Below are 21,810 nucleotides of genomic sequence, written 5' to 3'. Positions count from 1 at the left end.
TTTCTATGTGAGCTTTCTTTGGCACTGGACAGTACATGGGGTCCACAAATGACTAGTTACACTCATTATATACTGTGTAGCATATAACAGTGGTTCCCAAACTTTTTGGAATCACGGTTCCCTAAAGAATCAGATTTATGGGGATAACATATAAACTCTTTGCAGGTAGCACCCTCATTAGAATCAGAGCTAGGAACCAGTAAGGAAGACTCCAGTTTACAACTCTATCCTGCTAGAAATTTTGTAGGTCAAGAAAAGCTGAAAATGTACTTTCTGCTGTACGAATGCCGAGAGCTCTGGATGTGACCCTTGCATCCTGTTTACTGCCTTTGGTAAGAGAGAACTGATAAATTATACTGTATGTAATAATAATGCAATCACGCAGTTCTCGGTGTTCATTTTAAAAGTGAAAAATGGCACATTTCCAATCCATCTCTCTTTTTGTTATAGCCTCACATTAGAGTGTAGAGCTACAAAATATGATTTCATACTTGAGACCGGCAAGGACCCTATAATCAAAATACATGTTTTATTTCTTCCAGAGCACTGCTCCAAAATACCACTCCTGACACCTTAATAAAGGGGTTTCCAGGGCTGCCGCTCTGCCACAATGTTCAGAGGAAGGTACAGAGTATCAGTCTGAAATACAAAGTGTTTCATCTTCTCCTGCTGCAGACACTCTGTTATAGAATGAGCACTTTCCTCAGCATCTAGTATACAGTAACGGATCCATTAACTGTCATATATACATTTCATTTATCAAGCCATATAACTGAGTAGACAGAAGATTGAATGTCACAGCTGTACACACACATGCATTGATATCAAGTGAATTAGCTCGAAACTAAGATTGACCCCTGGCTGCACTGTCAGGCTGTCAGTGACCATTTTTTTTCCGGAGCGTCTGTGTGCAACGTCACGCACCTGCCAAATAACACTCCCGACATGCCCCCATTCGGTATTCCCTGCCCCCCTAACACCGCGATGCTGCCCCCCGAACGGCTGCCGATGTTAATCACACTGCGCCTGTAATGTGCAATGTCGCGCATACGCAGACCACCTGAATGTGGCTGCGCGAGCGACCGCGTGGCTACCTCCAGGTCTGAACGAGGGCCGGTAAGTAATACAGGAGAGAAATATATCAGTCACCACTTGACATTATTATTGTCAATCCTGGCCCCACAATTTCTGATGGCAGACCTGGGAATTGGCAAAGGGGAATTACAGTGACCCACCTAAACTTAACAAGTACCAAAAAGAATGCTTACACTATATAAGGTATTATTGTTATGATTAGCTGGTGTATATGTGATTACTGTTATGTGTGTGACATTGGATGGTATTATTATGTTTGTGATGGTGTGGGGGTGTTTTAATGTTATGTGATGGCTGGTACTGGGGAATATTCATTTTATGTTGTGGCTCTTTATTATTTGTGGAAGTTATTGGTGTAATGTAGAGCTAGTAATGTATTTTAGAGTATATTCTTGCAATATGCAATCTCTGTTAAATTTGAGAACTATTTATTAGAATTTAAGGCTATTAATTTTGCCGTAGTCACATCTGCGACTTTGGGGGTAATTCCAAGTTGATCGCAGCAGGAATTTTTTTAGCAGTTGGGCAAAACCATGTGCACTGCAGGGGAGGCAGATATAACATGTGCAGAGAGAGATAGATTTGGGTGTGGTGAGTTCAATCTGTAATCTAAATTGCAGGGTAAAAATGAAGCAGACAGTATTTACCCTGCACAGAAACAAAATAACCCACCCAAATCTAACTCTCTCTGCACATGTTATATCTGCCTCCCCTGCAGTGCACATGGTTTTGCCCAACTGCTAAAAAATATCCTGCTGCGATCAACTTGGAATTACCCCCAGCGTGCCAAGTTGTAACCCTTCCCCTGGTCAGCAAGCATGCAAGGACTGAGACTCCCACTTTGAGCATCGTTAGATGCTCTAATACTGCTTGGTGCCTCTTTAGAGGCAACCGTCAGTCGCACCATCATTACTTGCACAAGCCCCATGCTATATGCAGATTCTCCGTCAGAGTATGGCCTCCAAAGTGAACGATTAAGGGGGTTATTCAAGTTGGATTGCAGATTCTGCTAAAAAGCGGAATCTGCAATCCCTGTTTTTCGCATGCTGGGGGCCGCCATCATAGGGCAAGGCCACCCAGTAGGCAGACCATGCCATCCAGCGGCTGTGACCGAAATTTAATTGCGGTCGCAGCAACTGCGGATGACCCCCTGCTTCCGCAGCCTGGCAGTGAAGGCATGCGGGCTGCCACCATTTTTTTCCATCAGAGCGGCTGCATGTGAGGTCACGCAGCAGCACCGAAAACACAGCCGGCCCACCCTCATTTTCCCCGTACCGCTCCCCGCAACGATCTGTTGCGGTTCCGTGAACGCCTCTACCTGTCAATCAGGTAGAGGCGTCCGCAGCCAATATGATCGCATTGGCTGGCCCGTGCATGCACAGGATGGAACATGTCACGCGCATTGGAGCCAAGAACAGAGATATTGCAGTCGCATCGCAATGAATAACCCCCTAAGTGTCTGAGTTCACAACCAGTTATGCGACACTCCCATGACATACCCATAAAACGAACCATCTTCATTGTCTGGATAGCCACCTCCCAGGAACAGGCAGTACATTTACAGTAGATTTCTGAGACTGCACATCTCAATCACATCTATGCATACACACAATGGAACACATGCACCATACAAGTTTTTAAAGATAATGCACGCAGAGTAGCAAAAACATCATTCAACTCTGAACATTGGCATTGCCATTCAGAATCAGGCCCATTATGGCTTCTTTGGTAGTAAAAAAAAGTGAATCCACTGAACAAATTGCATGGCAGGGCCTTGACAGTGGTTGTCTTAGAACGCTATGTGAGTAGACAGAGATACAAGGACTATGCTAAAAGTTTCCAGATGTGCAGTGCATAGGTAAAGTAGACACAATCTGACTGGTTGTGAACTGTAATTTTTGACAAAAGTTATTGTGAAATGTCAAGGCACAGAACCATATATAAGCAGCACTGCACAAGTTGGCATGTTCACTTCCTTCACAAACTTGTTAGGAGCTCAAGAGAAGCCACTGGAGAGCCATGATCTTCTACTTATACAAGAGTGGTCTGCGACAGCAGGAGATTTTTTACCAACTGTTTGCTGATTTTGGGGAGAAAGCACAGTGACAAGCCACTGTGGTCCCTAAAAGACGAGGGGTGCTGCAGATGACCTGTGTCCACCATCACTGTGGACAACGTTGCTGCCATGCGGGCCATAGTTTAGGTGAATGCCAGGGTGACCATGGCCCAGTTAGAGTAGGAGATAGGCATCTCATCGGGATTCATCTGCCTGATACTCCGCAAAGGAGGCTCGAGTGACTTGGTGCAGCAACATGCTCGCCAAGCGCCAAGAAATACGGCTCTCCTCATGCTGTAAACAGGACCCATTTACAATGCAGCTCGTCTGGGTCTTTCCTGGGTCTAACCATGGTCGCCAACTGGACCTGTTTTTTTTTGTTCTAAATTGTTTTCACTGAGCCGCAACCCAGGTTATCACGGCACTCCCCCAGGCTTTTAGCAGCAGAGGAAAAGGATATTAGTGTGCCTTGAGGACAGAGCTGTTTGTTGCAGTTGAATTATGTCTTCCTTCATTTGTTGGAACGCCAAGTCAGATCTTTGCTGATAAGACAATCCTTCATCTAGATTTGAATGGTTGAATTATAAAGGATCATCTTCCTGGGATTCTGAAGGGGCGAAATTAGACACTAGGGTTGGTTGGTCTTTTCCGGAGAAATAGTGAAGATCTCAGTCGGAGGATTTTTTCCTTCTCTTTAGGCATGTTTCAGTAAAGATCTTGATTTGGGTTTAGAGGGTTAAAAAGTTAGATGCTGTGTTGAAGATATAAGTAAGATATAAGGTTTGGCTGCTGGAGAGATCAAGCGTAAACTGTCCATTATACATGTAACTAGATATATCTAGAGAGCAATGCCTTTTGATAACCGCACAGCGACAATTGTTATATGTAATAAAATGTTTTTGGAGGTTTGCTGAGACTGTATTAATGTAAATGGCTTTGATGGAAATACTGAAAACAATCACAATCTGAGCTCATCTTACCTGGTATCACTTGCTTTTTCCCAAGTACCACCACAAGTGGATCTCGTGATAATGAACTGTCAATCACATGGCCATCATCAAGCCTTCCCTAGAGACACAAAGGGATATTTTTTGACCACATAAAATGTATGATTAAGGTTTAGGGTATAGAGGGCCTTATTCAGGTATGTTAGCAAACCAAAAAAGCACACTAATGGGCAAAACCATGCTGCACTGCAGGTGGGGCAGATGTAACATGTGCAAAGATTTTAATTTGGGTGGAGTGTGCTTAAACTGAAATCTAAATTGCAGTGTATAAATAAAGCAGCCAGTGTTTAATATGCACAGAAACAATATATAACCCACCCAAAACTAACTCTCTCTGCACATGTTACATCTGCCCCACCTGCAGTCCAACATGGTTTTGTCCATTAGTGTGCTTTCTTGGTTTGCTAACAAACCTGAATAACCCCCAGAATCCTTTATGTACTGCACTACAGAATTTGTAGGTACCATATGAAGGCTAATAATCACAAAGCTTAACATTTATGGAATTCAAAATTATAATATATTTATGGAATAAAACCATTCAATATAGTACAAATCACCTCCATATACTTTTTTTTACTTATTTACTGTAACTTAAAAGATGGCAGGCAAAATAAATAATTTCATGTAAAAAATCCTTCTGCACAAGGATTCCCAGGACCCCAACAGTTTTGAAAATAGTCTCTGCTACTCTGCGGCAGGAAGATATTTTTAAGATTCAGTTCTTTTAGCATAGGGGCTCATTTAGATCTGAAAATACATGTTTGTTTTTTTATTCTGTACGCATATGATATGGGTTCCCATAATGTGCATGTACAAATAAGATTTTAAACCTACCGGTAAATCTTTTTCTCCTAGTCCGTAGAGGATGCTGGGGACTCTGTAAGGACCATGGGGTATAGACGGGCTCCGCAGGAGACATGGGCACTATAAAGAACTTTAGAATGGGTGTGCACTGGCTCCTCCCTCTATGCCCCTCCTCCAGACCTCAGTTAGAGAAACTGTGCCCAGAGGAGACGGACAGTACGAGGAAAGGATTTTTGTTAATCCAAGGGCAAGATTCATACCAGCCCACACCATCCACACCGTATAACCTGGAATATACGCAACCAGTTAACAGTATGAACAAAACAGTATCAGCCAATGACTGATCTTAACTGTAACATAACCCTTATGTAAACAATAACTATATACAAGTCATGCAGAAATATGTCCGCACTGGGACGGGCGCCCAGCATCCTCTGCGGACTAGGAGAAAAAGATTTACCGGTAGGTTTAAAATCTTATTTTCTCTTACGTCCTAGAGGATGCTGGGGACTCCGTAAGGACCATGGGGATTATACCAAACCTCCAAACCGGGCGGGAGAGTGCGGATGACTCTGCATCACCGATTGAGCAAACATGAGGTCCTCCTCAGCCAGGGTGTCAAACTTGTAGAATTTTGCAAAAGTGTTTGAACCCGACCAAGTAGCTGCTCGGCAAAGCTGTAAGGCCGAGACGCCTCGGGCAGCCGCCCAAGAAGAGCCCACCTTCCTAGTGGAATGGGTCTTTACTGAATTTGGTAACGGCAATCCAGCCGTAGAATGAGCCTGCTGAATCGTGTTACAGATCCAGCGAGCAATAGTCTGCTTAGAAGCAGGAGTGCCAACCTTGTTGGCTGCATACAGGACAAACAGAGCCTCTGTTTTCCAAACCCGAGCCGTCCTGGCTACGTAAATTTTGAAGGCCCTGACTACATCAAGGGATTTGGAATCCTCCAAGTCTCCCGTAGCCACAGGCACCACAATAGGTTGGTTCATATGAAACGATGACACCACCTTAGACAAAAATTGAGGACGAGTCCTCAACTCTGCTCTATCCTCATGGAAAATGAGATAGGGGCTCTTATGAGATAAGGCCGCCAATTCGGACACCCGCCTTGCAGATGCCAAGGCCAACAACATGACCACTTTCCAAGTGAGAAACTTTAATTCAACTGTTTGAAGAGGTTCAAACCAGTGAGATTTTAGGAACTGTAACACCACGTTAAGGTCCCATGGTGCCACTGGGGGCACAAAAGGAGGCTGGATGTGTAGCACTCCCTTTACAAAAGTTTGGACTTCTGGGAGAGAAGCCAATTCCTTCTGGAAGAATATAGATAGGGCCGAAATCTGTACCTTAATGGAGCCTAATTTTAGGCCCATATCCACTTCTGTCTGTAGAAAGTGGAGAAAGCGGCCCAAGTGGAAATCTTCCGTAGGAGCATTCTTGGCTTCACACCAAGATACATACTTCCTCCAGATACGGTGATAATGTCTCGCCCTCACTTCCTTCCTAGCCTTTATCAGAGTAGGGATGACTTCTTCCGGAATACCCTTCCCCGCTAGGATTCGGTGTTCAACCGCCATGCCGTCAAACGTAACCGCGGTAAGTCTTGGAACACGCAGGGTCCCTGCTGCAACAGGTCCTCCCTGAGAGGAAGAGGCCACGGATCTTCTGTGAGCATCTCCTGAAGATCTGAATACCAGGCCCTTCTAGGCCAATCTGGAACAATGAGTATTGTCTGTACTCTTCTTCGTCTTATGATTCTCAATATTTTTGAGATGAGAGGAAGAGGAGTGAACACATAGACCGACTGAAACACCCATGGTGTCACCAGGGCGTCCACCGCTACTGCCTGAGGGTCCCTTGATATGGCCCTTAATTCCAGTATGTTGATGTGCAGACAAGCCTCCCTGAAAATTCCTTCCTTGTGTGACTGCTCCCCATCCTCGGAGGCTCGCGTCCGTGGTCACCAGAACCCAGTCCTAAATGCCGAACCTGCGACCTTCTAGAAGGTGAGCACTCTGCAGCCACCACAGGAGAGACACCCTGGCCCTTGGGGACAGGGTTATTTTCTGATGTAATTGAAGGTGAGACCCGGACCACTTGTCCAGAAGGTCCCACTGAAAAGTCCTCGCATGAAACCTGCCTAAGGGGATGGCCTCGTAGGTCGCCACCATTTTCCCCAGTACTCGAGTGCATTGATGGACTGACACTCTTTTTGGTTTTAACAGGTCTCTGACCATATTCTGGAGTTCTTGGGCTTTTTCCATCGGGAGAAAAACCCTCTTTTGTTCTGTGTCCGGAATCATGCCTAAGAAAGACAGCCGAGTTGTTGGAACCAACTGTGACTTTGGTAGATTTAGGATCCAGCCATGTTGCTGTAGCACTCTCAGGGAGAGCGACACGCTTTTCTGCAACTTTTCCTTTGATCTCGCTTTTATCAGGAGATCGTCCAAGAACGGGATAATTGTGACTCCTTGCCTGCACAGGAGTACCATCATTTCCGCCATTACCTTGGTGAAAACCCTCGGGGCCGTGGAAAGCCCAAACGGCAACGTCTGAAATTGGTAATGACAGTCCTGTACAGCGAATCTCAGGTACGCCTGATGAGGAGGATAAATGGGGACATGAAGGTATGCATCCTTTATGTCTAGTGACACCATAAAATCCCCCCCTTCCAGGCTGGAGATCACTGTACTGAGCGATTCCATCTTGAACTTGAACCTTTTTAAGTACAGGTTCAGGGATTTGAAGTTTAGAATGGGTCTGACCGAGCCATCTGGTTTTGGGACCACAAATAGGGTTGAAAAGTATCCTTTTCCCTGTTGTATTAAGGGAACCTTGATAATCACTTGCTGTAGACACAGCTTTTGAATTGCAGCTAAAACTATCTCCCTCTCTGGGGGAGACGTTGGTAAAGCCGATTTGAAGAATCGGCGGGGAGGCACGTCTTCGAATTCCAGCTTGTAGCCTTGGGATACAATTTCCATCGCCCAAGGATCCACGTCCGACTGAACCCAGACGTGGCTGAAGAGTCGAAGACGTGCCCCCACCGGAGCGGACTCTCAGTGGAGCCCCAGCGTCATGCGGTGGATTTAGTAGAAGCCGGGGAGGACTTCTGTTCCTGGGAACTGGCCGTAGCAGGCATTCTTTTCCCTCTGCCCTTACCTCTGGGGAGGAAGGAAGAGCCCCGACCTCTTCTGGACTTATGCGACCGAAAGGACTGCATCTGATACTGTGGCGTTTTCTTTTGCTGTGGGGGAACATAAGGCAAAAAGGTAGATTTACCTGCGGTAGCTGTGGAAACCAGGTTCGCGAGACCTTCCCCAAATAAAACCTCACCCTTGTAAGGTAAAACTTCCATATGCCTCTTTGAGTCGGCATCACCCGTCCACTGGCGGGTCCACAGTGATCGCCTAGCAGAAACCGCCATGGCGTGGGCCCTTGAACCTAGTAGGCCGACGTCTCTCTGAGCGTCCCTCATATATAAGACTGCGTCTTTGATGTGACCTAAGGTCAATAAAATGGTATCCCTATCTAGGGTATCAAAATCAGCTGACAAGGTATCTGTCCAAGCTGCTACCGCGCTACAAACCCAAGCCGATGCTATTGCTGGTCTGAGCAAAGCACCCATATGTGTATAAATTGATGTTAAAGTCGTTTCCTGTCTGCGATCAGCAGGATCCTTGAGGGCTGCCGTGTCTGGAGACGGAAGCGCCACCTTCTTGGATAAGCGCGTCAAAGCCTTGTCTACCCTGGGTGAGGATTCCCACCATACTCTGTCCTGTGCCGGGAAAGGATACGCCATAAGAATTCTTTTGGGAATCTGCAGTTTTTTGTCTGGAGTTTCTCAAGCTTTTTCAAATAATGCGTTCAGCTCATGAGATGGGGGAAATGTCACCTCAGGTTGCTTTTCCTTAAACATGTGTACCCTCGTGTCAGGGACAGAGGGGTCATCTGTGATATGCAAAACATCTTTTATTGCAATAATCATATAATGAATACTTTTTGCCACCCTTGGGTGTAACCTTGCATCATCGTAGTCGACACTGGAGTCAGAATCCGTGTCGGTATCAGTGTCTGCTACTTGGGATAGGGGACGTTTTTGAGACCCTGAAGGGCCCTGTGACACAGTCAAAGCCATGGATTGACTCCCTGCTTTTTCCCTGGACTCTGCTTTGTCCATCCTTTTATGTAATAATGTCACATTTGCATTTAAAACATTCCACATGTCCAACCAATCAGGTGTCGGCGTTGCCGACGGAGACACCACAATCATCTGCTCGACCTCCTCCTTAGAAGAGCCTTCGTACACACTCGTACCAACACCCCCACACACACAGGGATATTTATATGGAGACAGATCCCCAATAAGGCCCTTTGGAGAGACAGAGAGAGAGTATGCCAGCACACACCCAGCGCCAACTGACAATGGAAAAACCAATTCCCAGATAAATAGCGCTTTTATATAATTATGTGCATATAATACACCCACTGCGCCTTACAAGTGCCCCCCCCCCCCCCCTCTTTTCTGCCCTGTGTCACCGTATTCAGCAGAGGAGAGTCCGGGGAGCCAGCTTCTCTGCAGTGTCTGTGGAGAAAATGGCGCTGGTTAGTGCTGAGGGATCAAGCTCCGCCCCCTCAGCGGCGGGCTTCGGTCCCGCTCTATTTTTTTAAATACTGGCGGGGGATTTACTATATACAGCTCTCTGAGCCTATATATTCATTTTAGCCAGTCCTAGAGGTTTAAAATTGCTGCCCAGGGCGCCCCCCCTGCGCCCTGCACCCATCAGTGCCTGCCGTGTGTGTTGTGTGTGGGAGCAATGGCGCGTTACCTCAGTGAAGATCTGAAGTCTTCTGCCGCCTTTGAAGTCTTCTTTCATCTTATACTCACCCGGCTTCTATCTTCCGGCTCTGTGAGGAGGACGGCGGCGCGGCTCTGGGACGAACGGCGAGGGGAGACCTGCGTTCCGACTCCCTCTGGAGCTAATGGTGTCCAGTAGCCTAAGAAGCAGAGCCTGTCATTTAAGTAGGTCTGCTTCTCTCTCCTCAGTCCCACGATGCAGGGAGCCTGTTGCCAGCAGTGCTCCCTGAAAATAAAAAACCTATCAAAATTCTTTTTCAGAGAAACTCAGGAGAGCTCCCTGTAATGCACCCAGTCTCCTCTGGGCACAGGATCTAACTGAGGTCTGGAGGAGGGGCATAGAGGGAGGAGCCAGTGCACACCCATTCTAAAGTTCTTTATAGTGCCCATGTCTCCTGCGGAGCCCGTCTATACCCCATGGTCCTTACGGAGTCCCCAGCATCCTCTAGGGCGTAAGAGAAATAGGTGTGCACAGAAGCCGGCGCAAGGGGTACTGCAACTGGACTCCCCCAACCCGGAGTCATGGACTATACCCCTTTCCTTCCAGAACACAGGCTACTCATTTGGCCCGCCCAGGTGAGTAGTCTAAGTCCCGGAGGGGAGGTCCTGTTACGGACCTTGTGCTAGGCTTCTGCACATGCCTAAGCAAAATTGCATAGTTACATTTTTGTATATCGTTGACTTATCTCTCCTTATGCCTGGTAGTAACTGCAGAGATGCCATTTAGCAGGTGTATGTCTTGTGGGTTCTGGAGGGCAGGTGCAACAATACGCAGTGTTGACAATGATGATGATGATGATGATGATCAGTGGTGGATGTAATGTGAGCGCCCCAAATCATTTTCAAAAGTTGGCTCCCATGCACTGGATGAAAATGCACCTCATGTGCGTCCCTGAACGTAATGCTGATATTACTAAATGTAAGTCTTTCACTGTGATAGCAGCTAAATAAACTAAAAACAAAATTAGGGGAACCAAACTGAGACATTTATTCTAAGAATGTTGCTGCTGAATTACAGGACTCTACACTTATTTTAAAGAGCTACAATTTCCTGCAGTGTCCCTGAACTGCATTATAATTACCCAACATGGAACAATCTCTGCAAAGAAATAAGATGGCTTCACCTTTTAAAAGAATATTACATCCTCTGTTAGCTGCAGCGATTACATTATGTAACACATGTAAGTACTGGGGAAAATTGGCTTTGCATGCTGAACAAGAAAAAGCTCAAACTTATAATACTTTAATACGCGTCTCAACACAGGTTTTTGGAATTACCTGTATTGCATGAAATGTAGCTAAATTAGGTAAATGGGCTCTTCTCATTTTGATTGAAATGAAGGGCTTAAATAGCTGAGTTCTCCTTTTAACTAGTATTATTATCAATATCTTTTTCCACAAAATGTAACAATCAAAAAGATTGGCACATCTTTCAAACGAGAGCACATAGGATCATTTACTAATTGACGTGCAAGGCAAATTAGAGGTCCTGAGTGAGCCAATATCGCAGTGATGGGCAACAGATGACCAGCGCTTTGGTGAGCCATCACCTGTGGCCCGAAGCTCTATGATAAAGATCTGACTTAGAACACTGGCGGAGGAGGAGGAGGAGGGAGAGCAATTTGTTTTGCATCACATGCCCCTCATCTTTTTCTGTGGAAGGTAAGTATATTCAGTAGATTAGCCAGCTAGATGGGAAGCTTGAAGGAAGGTGATAATGTGCATACACACGGTGATATATTGACTATCTACGATTTTGACTATGAGATTTCCCTTGAACTCCCCCAGAGCCCATAAGCACCAATTATGACTAAGTGCCAATCGATTAAGTGCCAATTTTTACTATACTTTGTACTAAATATATAGTCAAGATTGACTTTCCTGCACAGTCTATCTTTCCTTGCGATACCAACCCCGCGGGAGTGCATATCAGTATCGCAAGCTGCCTAGCACAGTGCGATCTGCACTAACTTTCCTTGCGATTTTGTCTATATACAGGTGAAACTCAGAAAATTAGAATATTGTGCAAAAGTTCATTTATTTCAGTAATTCAACTTAAAAGGTGAAACTAATATATTACATGCAAAAAGATATTTCAAGTCTTTATTTGTTATAATTTTGATGATTGTGGCTTACAGCTTAAGAAAACCCCAAATCCAAAATCTCAGAAAATTAGAATATTACATAAAATCAATAAAAAAAGGATTTTAAATACAGAAATGTCGGCCCTCTGAAAAGTATAATCATGCATATGTACTCAGTACTTGGTTTGGGCACCTTTTGCATGAATTACTGCCTCAATGCAGCGTGGCATGAATTCTATCAGCCTGTGGCACTACTGAGGTGTTATGGAAGACCAGGATGCTTTAATAGCGGCCTTCAGCTCTTCTGCTTTGTTTGGTCTCATGTCTCTCATCTTTCTCTTGGCAATGCCCCATAGATTCTCTCTGGGGTTCAGGTCAGGCGAGTTTGCTGGCCAATCCAGCATTGTAATCCCATGGTCATTGAACCAGGTTTTGGTACTTTTGGCAGTGTGGGCAGGTGCTAAGTCCTGCTGGAAAATGAAGTTAGCATCTCCATAAAGCTTGTCTGCTGAAAGAAGCATGAAGTGCTCTAAAATGTCTTGGTAGATGGCTGCGTTGACTCTGGACTTAATAAAGCACAGTGGACCAACACCAGCAGATGACATGGTTCCCCAAATAAACGCAGACTGTGGAAACTTCACACTGGACCAAGCATCTTGGATTGTGTGCCTCTCCATTCTTCTTCCATACTCTGGGACCTTGGTTTTCAAATGAGATGCAAAATTTACCCTCATCAGAAAAGAGGACTTTGGACCACTGAGCAACAGACCAGTTATTTTTTTCATTAGCCCAGGTAAGACGCTTCTGACATTGTTTGTTGTTCATGAGCTGCTTGACAAGAGGAATACAACATTTGAAGCCCATGTCCAGGATCTGTCTGTGTGTGGTGGCTCTTGATGCACTAACTCCAGCCTCAGTCCACTCCTTGTGAAGCTCCCCCACACTTTTGAATAGCCTTTTCCTGACAGTCCTCTTCAGGCTGCGGTCATCCCTGCTGCTTGTGCACCCTTTTCCCTTCCAGTTAACTTTCTATTAATGTGCTTTGATACAGCACTTTGAGAACATCCAACTTCATTTGCAATTTCCTTTTGAGCATTTCCCTCCTTGTGGAGGGTGTCAATGATGGTTTTCTGCACAACTGTCAAGTCAGCAGACTTCCCCTTGATTGTACATTGTACTGAACCTGACTGAGAGACCATTTAAAGGCCCAGGAACCCTTTGCAGGTGGTTTGGATTAATTAGCTGATTAGGGTATGACACTTTGAGCCTACAATATTGAACCTTTTTCACAATATTCTTATTTTCTGAGATTTTAGATTTGAGGTTTTCTTAAACTGTAAGCCACAATCATCAAAATTATAACAAATAAAGCCTTGGAATTTTTCACTTTGCAAGTAATTAGTCTATATAATATATTAGTTTCACCTTTTAAGTTGAATTACTGAAATAATAGGATTTTAATTACCTACCGGTAAATCCTTTTCTCATAGTCCGTAGAGGATACTGGGGATCCATTTAGTACCATGGGTTATAGACGGGTCCACTAGGAGCCATGGGCACTTTAAGAATTTGATAGTGTGGGCTGGCTCCTCCCTCTATGCCCCTCCTACCAGACTCAGTTTAGAAAATGTGCCCGGAGGGGGGGGGGGGATGGCCCAAACGCTTGAAGGGTTAATTGTCCCGTTCCCTGCTGACAGGACACTAGCTCCTGAGGGAACTATTCGCAAGCCCCACCATGGCGAGCGTACATTTCCGCAGCATGCCGCCACCCCTAACAGAGCCAGAAGAAAGAAGAGTGGTGAGTACTAAGCCGGCGTCCCAGTTAGCGGGTCACCGGCCATTATGGTGACATAAGGGTACGGAGACGCATGGCTTCTGTCCGGGGCGGATTGCGTCTCCAGACTCAGTACACAACTGCGTCTCAGTACACTGTACACAGTACCCACACTGGCAAACAAGAAAACTGTGCCTGAGGAGACAGACATACTTTGAGAGAAGGATATAAAAAGATAGTGGTTAGATTCCGAACCAGCACACACAAACAAGAGGAAAGCCATGCTAACCAAACTTGGAACAGGAACAGCAACAGCTGAACCAAACAGCAATACTTAATCAAGTAACAGTGGAGGACAAACAAAGCACCGGGCGGGTGCACAGTATCCTCTACGGACTATGAGAAAAGGATTTACTAGTAGGCAATTAAAAATAAGAATTTACTTACCGATAATTCTATTTCTCGTAGTCCGTAGTGGATGCTGGGAACTCCGTAAGGACCATGGGGAATAGCGGCTCCGCAGGAGGCTGGGCACATCTAAAGAAAGCTTTAGGACTACCTGGTGTGCACTGGCTCCTCCCCCTATGACCCTCCTCCAAGCCTCAGTTAGGATACTGTGCCCGGACGAGCGTACACAATAAGGAAGGATTTTGAATCCCGGGTAAGACTCATACCAGCCACACCAATCACACCGTACAACTTGTGATATGAAACCCAGTTAACAGCATGATAACAGAGGAGCCTCTGAATAGATGGCTCACAACAAGAACCCGATTAGTTAACAATAACTATGTACAAGTATTGCAGACAATCCGCACTTGGGATGGGCGCCCAGCATCCACTACGGACTACGAGAAATAGAATTATCGGTAAGTAAATTCTTATTTTCTCTGACGTCCTAGTGGATGCTGGGAACTCCGTAAGGACCATGGGGATTATACCAAAGCTCCCAAACGGGCGGGAGAGTGCGAATGACTCTGCAGCACCGAATGAGAGAACTTCAGGTCCTCCTCAGCCAGGGTATCAAATTCATAGAATTTTGCAAACGTGTTTGCCCCTGACCAAGTAGCTGCTCGGCAAAGTTGTAAAGCCGAGACCCCTCGGGCAGCCGCCCAAGATGAGCCCACCGTCCTTGTGGAATGGGCTTTTATTGATTTAGGCTGTGGCAGGCCTGCCACAGAATGCGCCAGCTGAATAGTGCTACAAATCCAGCGCGCAATAGACTGCTTAGAAGCAGGAGCACCCAGCTTGTTGGGTGCCATCAGGATAAACAGCGAGTCAGTTTTCCTGACTCCAGCCGTCCTGGAAAAATAAAATTTTCAGGGCCCTGACTACGTCCAGCAACTTGGAATCCTCCAAGTCCCCAGTAGCCGCAGGCACCACAATAGGTTGGTTCAAGTGAAAACCTGAGACCACCTTCGGGAGAAACTGAGGACGAGTCCTCAACTCTGCCCTATCCATATAGAAAATCAGATAAGGCCTTTTTCATGACAAAGCCGCCAATTCTGACACACGCCTGGCCAAGGCCAAGGCCAACAGCATGACCACTTTCCACGGGAGATACTTTAGCTCCATGGTTTTAAGTGGCTCTACCCATGCGACTTTAGGAAATCCAACACCACGTTGAGATCCAAAAAGTGCCACAGGAGGCACAAAAAGGAGGCTGAATATGTAGTACTCCTTTTACCAAAGTCTGAACTTCAGGCAGTGAAGCCAGTTCTTTCTGGAAGAAATTCGACAGAGCCAAAATCTGGACCTTGATGGACCCCAATTTGAGGCCCAAACGTCACCCCTGCTTGCAGGAAGTGCAGGAATCGACATAGTTGAAATTCCTCCGTCGGGGCCTTCATGGCCTCCCACCAAGCAACAAATCTTCGCCAAACGCGGCGATAATGTCTTGCGGTGACATCCTTCCTGGTTATGATCAGGGTAGGGATGACTTCCTTCGGAATACCCTTTTCCTTTAGGATCCGGTGTTCTACCGCCATGCCGTCAAACGCAGCCGCGGTAAGTCTTGGAACAGACAGGGTCCCTGCTGCAGCAGGTCTTGTCTGAGCGGCAGAGGCCAAGGGTCCTCTGCCAGCATCTCTTGAAGTTCCGGGCACCAAGCTTTTCATGGCCAATCCGGAACCCCGAGTATGGTTTTCACTCCTCGCCTTCTTATTATTCTCAGTACCTTGGGTATGAGAGGTAGAGGAGGAGACACATAAAACGACTGGTACACCCATGGTGTCACTAGAGCGTCCCCAGCGATCGCCTGAGGGTCCCTTGACCTGGCGCCATATCTTTTCAACTTCTTGTTGAGGCGGGACGCCATCATGTCCACCCGTGGTCATTCCCAACGGTTTACCCGCATTTGGAAAACTTCTGGATGAAGTCCCCATTCTCCTGGGTGTAGGTCGCCCATCGGAGAATCCTTGTGGCTTCTGCCATCGCCATCCTGCTTCTTGTGCCGCCCTGTCTGTTTACATGGGCGACCGCCGTGATGTCGTCTGATTGGATCAGTACCGGCTGGTTCTGAAGCAGGGGCCTTGCTTGGCTTAGGGTATTGTAAATGGCCCTTAGCTGCAGAATATTTATGTGAAGCGAAATCTCCTTGGAAATTTCTTCCCTGTGTGACTGCACCCCAGCCCCGAAGGCTGGCATCCGTGGTCACCAGGACCCAGTCCTGTATTCCGAATCTGCAGCCCTCTAGTAGATGAGCCCTCTGCAGCCACCACAGCAGCTACACCCTGTTTCTTGCTGACAGGGTTATCCGCTGTTGTATCTGTAGATGGGACCCGGACCATTAGTCCCACAGGTCCCACTGGAACGTCCTTGCGTGGAGTCTTCCGAATGTAATTATGCTTCGTACGAAGCTACCATTTTTCCCAGGACTCGTGTGCATTGATGTACCGACACCTGTCCTGGTATTAGGATGTCTCTGACTAGAGATGACAACTCCTCGGCTTTTTCCTGGTCTGCGTTCAGAAACATTCCCAGGAACAGAAGACGTGTCGTCGGGACCAGCTGTGACTTTGGAATATTGAGAATCCAGTCGTGCTGTTGTAGCACTTCTGCTACCCCCACTACCAACTGTTCTTTGGCCCTCGCCTTTATCAGGAGATCGTCCAAGTACGGGAAAATAAAACTTTCTTCTTGCGAAGGAGTATCGTCACTTCGGCCATTACCTAGGTAAAGACCTTCGGTGCCGTGGACAACTCCAACGGCCGCGTCAGGAACTGATAGTGACAGTCCTGTACCACATATCTGAGGTACTCCTGGTGAGGGGGGTAAATGGGGACATGCAGGTACGCATCCTTGATGTCCAGGGAGACCCTGTAATCCCCCTCGTCCAGGCTCGTAATAACCGCCCTGAGCGATTCCATCTTGAACTTGAATCTTCTGATATAAAAGTTTAAGTATTTTAATTTCAAGATGGGTCTCACCGAACCGTTTCAGTACCACAACCACTGTGGAATAGTAACCCCTTCCTTGCTGAAGGAGGGGTACCTTGACAATCACTTGTTGTGATTATAGTGTTGAATATCCACCAACACCGTCTCCCTGGCAGAGGGAGGTGCCGGTAAGTCAGATTTTAGGAAACGGCGGGGGGAAGAACGTCTCGAACTCCAGCCTGTACCCCTGAGATCCTGCTTGAAGGACCCAGGGATCCATGTGAGAGAGCCCACTGTCCGCTGAAATATCTGAGACGGGCCCCCACCGTACCCGGGTCCGCCTGAGCAGCCCCAGCACCATGCTGTGGACCTACCGGACGCAGGGAGGACTTCTGCTCTTGGGAACTAGCTGTGTGTTGCAGCTTTTTTCCTCTACCTTTGCCTCTTGTCTGGGGCCGAAAGGACTGTACTTGATGATACGGTGCTTTCCTTTGTTGTGGGGTAGCCTGTGGCAAAAAAATCCATTTCCCAGCAGTAGCTGTGGAAACGAGGTCTGAAAAACTATCCCCAAACAGTTTTACCCCCTTATAGGGCAACTTCCATGTGCCGATTCGAGTCGGCATCGCCTGACCATTGTCAAGTCCATAACCCCCGTCTGGCGGCAATGGACCTAGCGCTTATTTTTGATGCCAGCCGGCAAATATCCCTCTGAGCATCACGCATGTATAAGACCACGTCTTTTATATGCTCTATTTTCAGCAAAATATTGTCCCTATCCATAGTTATTTTCCGACAGGGAATCTGACCACGCAGCGGGAGCACTGCACATTCATGCCGAAGCAACGGCTGGTCGCAATATAATGCCCTAGTGTGTGACCATATCTTATAGGGTAACCTCCTGCTTTCTATCAGCAGGTTCCTTCAGGGCGGCCGTATCCGGAGACGGTAGTGCCACCTTTTCTGATAAGCGTGTAAGCGCTGTATCTACCCTATGGGGTGTTTCCCCGCGTGACCTATCCTCTGGCGGGAAAGGGTACGCTGCTAATAACCATTGTAGAAATTATCAATTTCTTACCGGGGGAAGACCACTCTTCCTCACACACCTCATTTAATTTCTCAGATGCAGGAAAAACTACTAATAGTTTTCTCTCACCAAACACAATACCCTTTTATGTGGTACCTGGGGTATAATCATAATTGTGTAATACATTTTTCATTGCCTCAATCCTGTAACGGGTGGACCTATTTGGAGGGTACACCAGTCTCATCGATGTCGACACTGGAGTCAGTATCCGTGTCGACATCTGTGTCTGTTATTTGAGGTAGCGGGCGATTTTAAAGCCCCCCATGACATTTGAGACGCTGGAACAGGCACAAGCTGAGTAGCCGGCTGTTCCGTGTCGTCGACCTTTTATGTAAGGAGTTGACACTTTCACATAATCCTTCCATAAGTTCAACCACCCCGGTGTCGACCCCGCAGGGGGTGACAACATATTTACAGGCATTCGCTCCGCCTCCACCTCATTATCCTCCACATACCTGTCGACACAGCCGTACCGACACACAGCACACACACAGGGAATGCTCTGATAGAGGACAGGACCCCACAAAGCCCTTTGGGGAGACAGAGGGAGAGTATGCCAGCACACACCAGGGCGCTATATATCACAGGGATAGCACCTATAAAAAAGTGTTTTACCTTATAGCTGCATATATTTGTATACTGCGCCTAAATTGTGCCCCCCCTCTCTTTTTAACCCTTTCTGTAGTGTATTAACTGCAGGGGAGAGCCAGGGAGCTTCCCTCCAACGGAGCTGTGAGGGAAAATGGCGCCAGTGTGCTGAGGAGATAGGCTCCGCCCCCTTCTCGGCGGACTTTTCTCCCGTTTTTTTTCTGGAATCTGGCAGGGGTTAATATACATCCATATAGCCCTGGGGGTTATATGTGATGTATTTTTGCCAGCCAAGGTGTTTATATTGCTGCTCAGGGCGCCCCCCCCCCCCCCCAGCGTCCTGCACCCATCAGTGACCGGAGTGTGTGGTGTGCATGAGGAGCAATGGCGCACAGCTGCAGTGCTGTGCGCTACCTTGGTGAAGACTGATGTCTTCTGCCGCCAATTTTCCGGACCTCTTCTTGCTTCTGGCTCTGTAAGGGGGCCGGCGGCGCGGCTCTGGGACCGGACTCCGAGGCTGGGACCTGTGTTCGGTCCCTCTGGAGCTAATGGTGTCCAGTAGCCTAAGAAGCCCAAGCTGGCTGCAAGCAGGCAGGTTCGCTTCTTCTCCCCTTAGTCCCTCGATGCAGTGAGCCTGTTGCCAGCAGGTCTCACTGAAAATAAAAAACCTAAAACTAACTTTTTCTAAGAAGCTCAGGAGAGCCCCCTAGATTGCACCCAGCTCGGTCGGGCACAAAAATCTAACTGAGGCTTGGAGGAGGGTCATGGGGGGAGGAGCCAGTGCACACCAGGTAGTCCTAAAGCTTTCTTTTTTGTGCCCAGTCTCCTGCGGAGCCGCTATTCCCCATGGTCCTTACGGAGTTCCCAGCATCCACTAGGACGTCAGAGAAATCCTATTTTCTCTTACGTCCTAGAGGATATTGGGGATCCATTTAGTACCATGGGGAAGTACCAAAGCTTCCAAACCGAGTGGGAGAGTGCTGAGGGTCCTGCAGAACTGATTGACCAAACTGAAGGTCCTCAGAGGCCAAGGTATCGAACTTATAGAACTTTGCAAACGTGTTCGAACCTGACCAAGTAGCTGCTCGGCAGAGCTGTTAGGCCGAGACACCGCGGGCAGCTGCCCAAGAAGAACCCACGGACCTAGTCGAATGGGCCTGTACAGATTTTGGAATCGGCAATCCTGCTGTGGAATAAGCATGCTGGATATTATTGAGCCTGATCCAGCGTGCAATTGACTGATTTGAAGCAGGACACCCAATCTTATTGGGATCATAAAGAACAAACAGTGAGTCCGATTTCCTGTGACGAGCTGTCCTCTTCACATACACCTTCAAAGCCCTCACAACATCCAAAGACTCTGAAGTAACAGAGGTGTCAGTAACAACCGGAACCACAATTGGTTGGTTGATGTGAAACGCAGACACCACCTTAGGAAGAAATTGCTGACGAGTCCTGAGTTCAGCTCTGCCCTCATGGAAGATTAAATAGGGGCTCTTGTGAGACAACACCCCCTGCTCCGACACACGTCTTGCTGAAGCCAAGGCCAACAGTGTGACGTTTTTCCACGTAAGATATTTTACGTCTACCTCCTGTAACGGTTCAAACCAGTCCGATTGGAGGAACTGAAGCACCAAATTGAGATCCCAAGGTGCCGTGGGAAGCAAAAAGAGAGGATGTAAGTGCAGAATCCCTTTCGAGAACGTCTCGACCTCAGGAAGAGAAGCCAATTGTTTCTGAAAGAAAATGGACAAGGCCAAAATCTGGACTTTTATGGAGCCCAGACATAGGCCCACATCCATACACGACTGCAGAAAAAGCAGGAAACGTCCCAGATGAAATTCCACCGCAGAATATTTTCTGCACTCACACCAAGAGATGTATTTCTTCCAAATATGTTGGCAATATTTAGACGTTAACCCCTTCCTGGCTTGGATCATAGTCGGGATGACCTTGTCAGGGATGCCTCTTCTGGCTAGAATCAGCCATTCAACTTCCATGCCGTCAAACGTAGCCATGCTAAGTCTTGATAGCAGAACGGCCCCTGTTGCAGGAGATCCTCGCGAAGAGGTAAAGGCCACGGATATTTCAGGAGCATCTCCAGAAGGTCCGCGTACCAGGTCCTTCTTGGCCAATCCGGAGCAATGAGAATTGCTTGAACTTATTCCCTTTTTATTCTTTTCAGAATTCTTGGGATCAGCGGAAGTGAAGGGAACACGTACACCATCTGATAGACCCATGGAATTGTCAGAGCGTCCACTGCCACTGCATGTGGGTCTCTCGACCTGGAACAACACCGCTTGAGTTTCTTGTTGAGAAGAGAGGCCATCATGTCGATTTGTGGACATCCCCATCGACATGTCAAGCACCTGAACCCCTCCGGTATGAAGGCCCCACTCCCCTGGGTGCAGGTCGTGATTGCTGAGAAAGTCTGCTTCCCAGTTGTCTACTCCCGGAATGAAGACCGCCGACAATGCCACAGCGTGTTTTTCTGCCCAGAGGAGAATTCTTGATGCCTCTGACATTGCTGCTCTGCTTTTCGTTCCGCCCTTTCAGTTTATGTACGTTACTGCCGTCACATTGTCCGACTGAACCTGAATGGCCAGATCTTGAAGAAGATATAAGGCCTGCAGAAGGGCATTGTATACAGCCCTGAGTTCCAGAATGTTGATTGGAAGGACGACTTCCTGACTTGACCATCTTCCTTGGAACTGCACCCCCTGGGTGACCGCTCCCCAACCTCTGCGGCTTGCGTCTGTGGTTAGCAGAATCCAATTCTGAATCCCAAACCGTCGGCCCTCAATTAGGTGCGAAGTCTGTAGCCACCACAGAAGGGAGATCCTGGCCTTTGGCGACAGACGGATCCTCTGGTGCATGTGAAGATGCGATCCGGACCACTTGTCCAACAGATCCAGCTGGAAGGGCCTCGCATGTACTGAAGTGCCTCGTAAGAGGCCACCATTTTCCCCAGATGGCGAATGCATATATGCACTGATATCCGGGATGGCTTCAGGACATTCCGAACCATCGACTGGATTACCAATGCTTTTTCCAATGGAAGAAAAACTTTCTGTGAC

General features: G+C 47.3%; 1 protein-coding gene across 1 annotated transcript in view; it reads right to left on the bottom strand.

Annotated features, from left to right (window-relative positions):
* The window catches only part of FKBP11 (FKBP prolyl isomerase 11), a 107,524-nt gene that overhangs the window by 54,640 nt on the left and 31,074 nt on the right, over positions 1-21,810 (bottom strand). The window contains exon 3 of the mRNA XM_063952715.1: positions 4,132-4,219. Within this exon, the coding sequence (XP_063808785.1) occupies positions 4,132-4,219 (88 nt within the window). The remainder of the gene's footprint in view (positions 1-4,131; positions 4,220-21,810) is intronic.

This window comes from Pseudophryne corroboree, chromosome 2 (genome assembly GCF_028390025.1).
Source record: "Pseudophryne corroboree isolate aPseCor3 chromosome 2, aPseCor3.hap2, whole genome shotgun sequence".
Classification (NCBI taxonomy): domain Eukaryota; kingdom Metazoa; phylum Chordata; class Amphibia; order Anura; family Myobatrachidae; genus Pseudophryne; species Pseudophryne corroboree.
Note: the sequence above shows the minus strand (reverse complement) of the source record. Positions and strands in the feature narration are given on the sequence as shown.